General features: G+C 36.8%; 1 protein-coding gene across 1 annotated transcript; it reads left to right on the forward strand.

The window, feature by feature from the left end:
- Positions 1–7,997: 7,997 nt before the first annotated feature.
- LOC127161252 (dispanin subfamily A member 2b-like) lies at positions 7,998–8,444 on the forward strand. Its single transcript, XM_051103888.1, has 2 exons — positions 7,998–8,186; positions 8,259–8,444. Exons 1-2 carry the CDS (start codon positions 7,998–8,000, stop codon positions 8,442–8,444), a joined length of 375 nt encoding a protein of 124 aa, XP_050959845.1.
- Positions 8,445–10,024: the final 1,580 nt, after the last annotated feature.

A 10,024-nucleotide genomic window follows, 5' to 3' on the forward strand; every position in this document is an offset into this window, starting at 1 on the left:
ACTCCATTGTCCGGTACGTACGTGCTACTTTAGCTAAAGGTAAAGTCCACACCCATTGTTTTCCTGGTGCTCGCGTTCTCGATGTTTCTGTGCAGATACCCGCAATCCTGAAGGACGGCAAGAGCGTCGGCGCGATCGTTCTGCACGCGGGGGTGAACAACACCAGGTTGTGGCAGACGGAAGTTCTGAAGAGGGACTTCAGCAGCCTGATCGAGACGGTTCGCAGCACGTTGCCCGCGACGAGGATCATCGTGTCAGGACCGCTTCCCACGTATCGACGTGGGCACGAAAGGTTCAGTAGACTTCTTGCTCTAAATGAATGGTTATTGACATGGTGTAAAGAACAGAAACTGCTCTTTGTTAATAATTGGAATCTTTTTTGGGAACGTCCTAGGCTTTTCCGTGCTGATGGCCTGCACCCCAGCAGAGTCGGAGCAGAGCTGCTGTCGGACAACATCTCCAGGACGCTACGCTCCATTTGAATAGTAAGTACATTCTCAAATGATTGCTACGATGGCTTTTGTTCTGAACGCTTAAATGATAGTAGTTGCACTGTCCAATCTATAAAGACTGTGTCTGTTCCTCGAATAGTGAGGTCAATGCTCATGCTTATAACGTTACAGTTATAAGCATGAGCCCCGTCAGAGTGGTCATGGTGGTGGTGGTGTTGCAACAATATATAGTGATATTCTCAATTTTACTCAGAAAACAGGATACAGGTTTAATTCATTTGAAATACTTTTGCTTAATGTTACTCTGCCAGATATGCAAAAGGAATCTCTCCTATCTCTTGTTTTAGCTACTGTGTATAGACCGCCAGGGCCATATACAGATTTCCTAAAAGAATTTGCAGAATTCCTTTCAGAACTATTGGTTAAAGTGCTAATTGTCGGAGATTTTAACATTCACGTTGATAATACAAATGATGCATTAGGACTTGCGTTTACTGACCTGAGTCAAGCAAAATGTCACCGGGCCCACTCATCATTTTAATCATACGCTAGATTTAATTATATCGCATGGAATTGATCTTACTGATATAGATATCGTACCTCAAAGTGATGATGTTTCTGACCATTTCCTTGTATCGTGCATGCTGCGTATCACTGATATTAACTATATGGCTCAGCGTTATCGTCTTGGCAGAACTATTGTTCCAGCCACCAAAGATAGATTTACAAATAACCTGCCTGATTTATCTCAACTGCTCTGTGTACCCCTTAATACACAGGATCTAGACAAAATGACTAGCAATATGGGCACCATCTTCTCCGATACGTTAGAAGCTGTTGCCCCCATCAAATTGAAAAAAGTTTGAGAAAAACGTATTGCGCCATGGTACAACAGTAATACCCATTCCCTCAAGAAAGAAACTCGCAATCTTGAGCGCAAATGGAGAAAAACTAACTTGGAAGTTTTTAGAATTGCATGGAAACTGTATATCAAGATACAGACAGGCTTTAAAAGCTGCTAGGGCCGAGCATATCCGCAAACTCATAGAAAATAACCAAAACAATCCAAGGTTTTTATTTAGCACAGTGGCTAGATTAACAAATAACCAGACACCACCTGAGCTAAATATTCCTTTACAGTTTAATAGCAATGACTTTATGAATTTCTTCACTGATAAAATTGATAACATCAGAAATGCAATAACCAATGTAGATTATACTGTATCTAATATGTGAACTTCTTTCGTCGAACCCAAAGAAAAACTGCAGTACTTTACCGCTATAGGACAGGAAGAGTTAAATAAACTCATCACTGTGTCTAAACCAACAACATGCCTATTAGATCCTGTACCCACTAAATTACTAAAAGAATTGTTACCTGTGGCAGAAGAACCGCTTCTCAATATTATCAACTCATCGTTATCTTTAGGTCACGTCCCTAAACCATTCAAGCTGGCGGTTATTAAGCCTCTTATTAAGAAACCACAACTAGACCCTAGTGAACTGGCAAATTATAGACCCATTTCTAATCTTCCATTTGTGTCTAAAATTTTAGAGAAAGTTATATCTGCTCAACTGTGCTCATTCTTGCAAAAAAATGATATATATGAAGAATTTCAGTCAGGCTTCAGGCCCCATCACAGCACAGAAACTGCACTTGTTAAAATCACTAATGACTTGCTTCTTGCGTCAGACCAAGGCTGCATCTCACTGTTAGTTTTACTTGATCTTAGTGCTGCGTTCGACACTATAGATCATGACATACTAATAGATCGACTACAAAATTATGCAGGTATCCAAGGGAAGGCTTTAAAATGGTTTATATCCTACCTGTCTGATCGCTACCACTTTGTTTATTTAAATGGGGAGTCATCTCAGTTATCACCAGTAAAGTATGGAGTGCCACAAGGATCTGTTCTAGGTCCTCTACTATTTTCAATATACATGCTGCCCCTTGGTAATATTATTAGAAAACACGGGATTAGTTTCCATTGTTATGCTGATGATACTCAACTATATATCTCAACAAGACCAGATGAAACTTCTGAATTATCAAAGTTAACGGAGTGTGTTAAAAATGTAAAAGATTGGATCACCAACAATTTTCTGCTATTAAATTCAGATAAGACAGAGATATTACTTATTGGACCTAAAAAAAATACACAGAATCTTTTGACTTACAATTTACAACTAGACGGATGTACTGTTACTTCCACTACAGTCAAAAGCCTGGGTGTTATATTAGACAGGAACTTGTCTTTTGAAAATCATATTTCTCATGTTACAAAAACAGCATTCTTTCATCTTAGAAACATTGCCAAGCTGCGAAACATGTTACCTGTTTCTGATGCAGAAAAGCTAGTTCACGCATTCATGACCTCTAGACTGGATTATTGTAATGCACTACTAGGTGGTTGTCCTGCATCTTCAATAAACAAGCTACAGATAGTCCAAAATGCAGCTGCTAGAGTCCTTACCAGGTCAAGAAAATATGATCATATTACCCCAATTTTAAAGTCTCTGCACTGGCTGCCTATTAGGTTCCGATCAGCTACAAAATAGCACTTTTTACCTATAAGGCACTTAACGGTTTAGCTCCTGTGTACCTAACTAGTCTTCTACCACGCTACAATCCATCACGCTCCCTAAGGTCACAAAACTCTGGACTGTTGGTAGTACCTAGTCCAGGAGGTAGTCCAGGAGGTAGAGCTTTTTCACATTTGGCACCCAAACTCTGGAACAGCCTTCCTGATAACGTTTGGGGTTCAGACACACTCTCTCTGTTTAAATCTAGATTAAAGACACATCTTTTTAGCCAAGCATTCAAATAATGCATCTCATAAACTTTTCCTGCAGCTATATCTGATCAAATGTTCATTATTAATCTTTTAGCTCTGGTTTAACAAACCTTCCTTTTCTTAGTTTGAACAGCAGCTATGCTAATTATGTTCCTATTTGTTCTCTGTTTTTGCCATGGGATTGACATCCTGTGGTAACTAGGAATTCACAAGCTCCAGTGTGGATCCAGAACACTTAAGAAGAGTTGATGCCAACCCCACAGAGGACTTCAGATGATGCCAACCCTGAAAAAATACAGCACTACCGAATTCTGCTACTAATTTATAGTGTTCTTTGTCTGTTTGATTACATCGTTAATTGATCTTTACCACACATCTCTGCCATATGTACATCAAGCTACTACTACATATATTGTAAAAATGTCAATTTGGTGTAAAGCTGCTTTGCAACGATATGTATCGTGAAAAGCGCTATACAAATAAATTTGAATTGAATTGAATTTAATTGAATCATAAAAACTTGGAATATCTAAGATCAGCTAAACAACGCAAGCAAGATGGGGTCTGTTTTTAACACGCTTCAATTTCACAGTGACCTACCGGCCTGGATCCAAGAATGCAAAAGGCCCATTCTGATCGATGGCGAGGAGGCATACCCGGTCAGAGACCTTCTTGATTCTCGACGCTGGATACTCCAGTACGTAGTTGACTGGCAGGGGTACGGCCCAGAGGAATGGTCCCGGGTCAGCAAAAGAGATGTTCTCGACCCCACGCTCAAGGAAGCATTCCATAGGACACATCCGGAGAGACCGGCCCCTCGACCACATGGAAGACCTTAGCGTCCCCAGCCTCCTCACATCAGGAGCCGCTCGCAGGGTGGGGGCTATGTTACAAATAAGGCCCCTAGTTAATGGTTTGTTAATAGCGAGAATTGGACGAACACAATTTGACCGAATAGTTATTAAAAAGCTATAAATATATAAATATACATACATATATACATATATACATATAAAATGTAAAGTATGTAAAATGTAAAGTTTTTATCACAGTAGCTCCTTTACTTTTTTTGTGATTGGGGTGGTATTTTTTTAACATTTTAGGTACCAATAATATGGATCATTTAAGTACAAAGGTGTACCTTTTGAAAAGAAACCACTCCACTGACAGCTATTAAATCTTTTTTTAAACCTTGTGTTTGCTACACAAAAGGCAATATTTTCACCAACACTGCCAAATCCATTTCAGCCTCAAAGGAAACAGAAGGTTGTAGTTGGGAAGTGGTCCAAGTAAAAAAAAAAATAATAATAAAAATAAAATAAAATAATAAAATAAAATAAAATAAAATAAAATAAAATAAAATAAAATAAAATAAAATAAAATAAAATAATAATTAAAAATGTAACCCTGTCCATTAATAGTAAACAATAAAAAGTACATGTACATTTACTCCTACCAATTAGAATGGGAATTATTTTGATGTATATTGCTAAAACTCATGCATGGGTTTACTTTACACAGAGGTCATCAACAATTAACTCAGTAATAGCAATACTTCTGGAGAAAGTATTATGTTCTGTTTGATTTCAGGCTAATTTTGAGGAATAAATTGTGACTTCTCTCCATAAAGATTATTCACTATGGATACTTTTCACAGTGTGACTTTGTTTTTGATTTTTAACTTTATAATGTGTTCACAAAAAATAATGATAGTTATACAAATGTGTCATACCAGTTGCATTAAAAAAAGGTTTCAGTGCCATTTTGTTCTTGATTAACAGAAGAGAAACCCAAAGGCACATTTTTTTGCTAAAGCTGATGCTTGTGTGGTTGTGAAGGTACAACTTTGCACAATTTGTACAGAGATAGTGTTGTTTGATAAGTCTTGTTTGTCTAACGGAAGTTCAACAGTACTGCTGTGGTGACAGTTGTGTGTGATATTTAGGTGCATGTTAGTACAAACGTGCATCACTTTGGCTTGCTTCATTGCACCATACTTTTTCTCAATTGCTTATGCAATCATTAAAATTATGTGACAAAAACACTTCACAAAAGTAGAAGGAGAAAATATTTCCAAAGTTTTCACTGACCAACTCCAAAAACAGTTGGGACAGAGGCAAAATAAATGTGTAAAAAGTTATAGAATATCCAAATTTAATGGGTTTCAAGCAGTCCACAATAAGCAGGTGAACTGCTGATAAGTATCTATCATGTTTGGGTTGGCTCATGACTTTGTGCTTAATTCCATGAGAACAGGAAACAAATCAAAAATCACATTTCTCAACAACAATTCATAAGTACTGTGACAGTTCCTAGGTAGTCGAATGCAGTACATGTAGCAAATGTGTTATTATTATTATTATTATTATTATTATTATTATAAATGCAAATAATAAAAAAGTAGATAGAAAATAAATAGATAGTGTTAGAGGGTCAGATTATTATTATCATCATTATTTTACAATTCAAAAGAAAACAAGTAGATAGAATAGAAAGTGCAGTCAAATGTTCACACCCACAACTTTCACAACAAAATAGCAGCTAACCACAGAATACTGGCACCATTGCCTTCTGTAGAGCTGCTTACTGCTGAATTGAAGAAATTTGCAACACTGACAGATACTGAACTAAACTGAAACAACACTGAACTGAGCTTCTTTACAGCTAAAACTGTATTCATTTCATTACTGATGTATTTTATAAAACTAACTACTCTTTATTAATGTGAAGCTACTTCAAAACATTGCCTGTACATGTGTATGTGTGTTTTCAGTGCTGGGATAGGCTCCATTGTGCCTGTGACCCAACCTGGACAAGCAGTTTGGAAAATGGATGATGGATGGACATTTCAATGAGAAATTATGCATGAAAATGTTTCAATATTAAATGAAAATGTACAATGGTACAAAAACCCAGGTTGCTCAATTCCCTTTTACCTCAGACAAAGAGAAGGTGATCTCCTGAATGGCGTCAAATAAAAAGAAATCAAAACAAAAACTGTAACTCTGTACATACATAGTCTTTGTAAGCTTGACAATATATTGCAATCAAAAGTGTGAGTGTAAGTGAGGAATAACAGAATTAGGCATGACACCTCCCATTTCCTAATAGGATCAACAAATAGGGCATTCTCAGCTGTTTTATTCATATCAATAAGAGACAAAATTAGTTTTAGAATTTTACTGTAGGCCATCATAATGTTGCTGAATCACCAAGAGCCATGGGTTTAGCTGTAAATCATTGTTAGTGTTCTGCTGAAGAAATATCTTGGATGGCCTGAGGGTGAGTGTAAGGTCCACGCAATTATGGTATCCAATGGTGGCCAAAGGTTTCTTGCGTGTTGGGTCTTTCCAGTGCGCAAAGTTATTTAATTGAAGTTAAATTCAATCTGACTCCATTTTATCGTCTAATCTGACTTATTATGACCTCGAATTTAGGTTGTCATACGAATTGATTGTTTCTCCATTTGTAACTGTTGTTATTCTAACATTTGTTTATTCTGTTTAACTCTTTACTTTATATTTACTCTTTCATTAGGAATCTATGTCGCTCAGGGTACCTCATGTCGGCCGATTTACATGGGCCCCACGATCACAAACCCTCCAGTCTGATCATTAATCAGAGGTTATGGCTAACTATTTAATAGACCGCTTTATGCTTGTCATGTTTTAAATAGTGGTTCTATTTAGCCCCCTACAATCACCTATGTAACAACTTAGTTAATGCTCAAACAAAATCAGAGGTTACGGCTAGCACTATGAAGTATGCTAATACTTCAATCGTGTTTTATCTAGCCCCCCTATAGTTAGTCTAACTATATAACAACTTAAATAATGCTGAGACTATAACCAGAGGTTATGGCTATTACTATGAAATATGCCTGAACCATGCTAATACTCCAATAGTATTTTGTCTAGCCCCCCACATTTAATGCAACTGCATAACAACTTAACTAAAGTCAAGCAGTTAGTCAGAAATCTAGAATCTCACCTGATGTGCCCCATGCTCCATCTAACCTGAGATCTAGTATGTACTTAACCCTGGACACGTATTTGTGGTAACATACGCCTTCACTTAATCTACTTGAGAAAATCATTTCAGAGTAAGTCAGAATAAAATCAAATGTAACAATTTATTAGAAGTCAGGTAAATATGTATTACACCAATTATACAGCCAATTCACACTTCGTACCATGGGCTCATTCTGGCTACAGAAAAGTGCCTTGATCTTCTTGCTACACTTCTTTAAGTACTTCAGACCCAGACAGACATCCACCGGAATGGAGACAGGAACTAGCAATTTGAATTTGCATTGATCAAGTCCTAGACTTGATAGTTTGCACCTTTTGGGGACAGATGGTGATTTGCATGAAAGACACTGGGAAATAGTACAACCTCAACAGTGAGCATTATATCTCTGAACTCTTAGGATCTGTTTACTTTTTAGTTTACTTCTTGTGAGAATGATTTAATTAAATTTAAAGCACTTTTTTTTTTCTTTTAGTTACTGGTATGTGTCTTTGTCAAAAAGATGTAGTAGTTTCTCAGACAGACAGTTCAACCAAAAATGAAAATGAACAAAAACTCAGCTACCCTCATACTCAGACTGTTTCTGAGTGAACTACCCCTTTAACTCCGCCCAGTGTTCCATTGCAAAACACAAGCATGCACCAGTTTGGCTTCTCTATAAAAGAGAGCTAAACACTTGAAAATATCATTACGAGCAACTTCTTGGTATTGAATTGACATGGCAATGCAGAGCTATTCAGCACCTGGGGGTATCCCAATGCAGGACAATAGAGCCTACGCTGCCCAGTCAGTAACAGTGTCCGTGCCTGACCAAAAAGACAGTGATGATATCATTTTCTCCACATTCAGTCTTCACTTCTGTAATTTTTGCTGTCTTGGGTTTGGAGCCTTTTGCAACTCAATAAAGGTAAGCAATATAAATATACGCAATTATAAAATTGTTCTGCTTCTTGTACCTTACATATTTTTTGTGTGTCAGGCCAGGGACAGCAGATTGCTGGGAGACTTCCCAAAGGCACGGTCGTATGGCGCTAAAGCTCGCCGCCTAAACATTGCTGCCGTCATTATTGGTTCCATCCTCATACTCATCTTTCTCATCATCTTTGTCAAGACATATATGCAAGCCACATCAGTTTACAATCAGATTCGTTATCCGTATAATTAATAAATTATTTTTTTTTGCCTGTATTGCCTGTGTTCCCGTTTTCTTAATACCTTTCATTAAAACAAATCTGTTGAAATGTTGATTTGTTCCTGTCTGTTCCTGTCTTTGTTCCTGTCTCATATATAGTGAAAAAAAATATATATAGAAGAAAAAAAAACAAAATAAATAACAGGTGATACGTTTTTCAGGATTCTTTGACTAATAAGTTAAAAAGAATAGCATTTATTCAAAATATTTTTAAAATAATGTAAGATTTTATGATCACTAAAAAAAAAAATAAATAAAATAAAAAAAAAAAAATAAATTTAATGTACACTCAGAATAAGAATAATGGTTCTAAACAGTACCATAAAATGGATCTTCAGCTTGCAACAATAACAAAACCCTTTCTGGTGCTAAATAGAATTTTTTTATAGGGTTCCATAAAGAACCATGCTTTGAAAATGCTACATAGGACCTTATGGTGGCTGCATTCGAAAACCTAAGCTGCTGATTTGCTGCCTCGCTGCCTTATTAGGCAGACAGAATAAACAAGATTCTCGTATATCAAAGGCAGTGCAGGATACATCTATTTACACTGCCTTAAAAAATCGATCAGATGAAGATATCTTATGGGACAGAAAGTGAAGCTATGTTTGCACTGGTTTTGGATGTGTCTTGATGCCTTCCTACCTTAAAATGCACCCTCCGAAGGCAGCACTCATTGCTATTTTTACTTGATCTTAGTGCTGCGTTCGACACTATAGATCATGACATACTAATAGATCGACTACAAAATTATGCAGGTATCCAAGGGCAGGCTTTAAAATGGTTTAGATCCTACCTGTCTGATCGCTACCACTTTGTTTATTTAAATGGGGAGTCATCTCAGTTATCACCAGTAAATTATGGAGTGCCACAAGGATCTGTTCCAGGTCCTCTACTATTTTCAATATACATGCTGCCCCTTGGTAATATTATTAGAAAACACGGGATTAGTTTCCATTGTTATGCTGATGATACCCAACTATATATCTCAACAAGACCAGATGAAACTTCTGAATTATCGAAGTTAACAGAGTGTGTTAAAAATGTAAAAGATTGGATGACCAATAATTTTCTGCTATTAAATTCTGATAAGACAGAGATATTACTTATTGGACCTAAAAACAATACACAGAATCTTTTGACTTACAATCTACAACTAGACGGATGTACTGTTACTTCCACTACAGTCAAAAGCCTGGGTGTTATATTAGACAGCAACTTGTCTTTTGAAAATCATATTTCTCATGTTACAAAAACAACATCCCATGGTAACTAGGAATTCACAAGCTCCAGTGTGGATCCAGAACACTTAAGAAGAGATGATGCCAACCCCACAGAGGACTTCAGATGATGCCAACCCTAAAAAAACATACAGCACTACCAAATTCTGCTACTAATTTATAGTGTTTTTTGTTTGATTACGTCATTAATTGATCTTTACCATACATCTCTGCCATATGTACATCAAGCTACTACTACATATATTGTAAAAATGTCAATTTGGTGTAAAGCTGCTTTGCAACGATATGTATAGTGAAAAGCGCTATACAAAT

The sequence above is a fragment of the Labeo rohita genome, unplaced genomic scaffold, assembly GCF_022985175.1.
Source record: "Labeo rohita strain BAU-BD-2019 unplaced genomic scaffold, IGBB_LRoh.1.0 scaffold_605, whole genome shotgun sequence".
NCBI classification, from domain to species: Eukaryota; Metazoa; Chordata; class Actinopteri; order Cypriniformes; family Cyprinidae; genus Labeo; species Labeo rohita.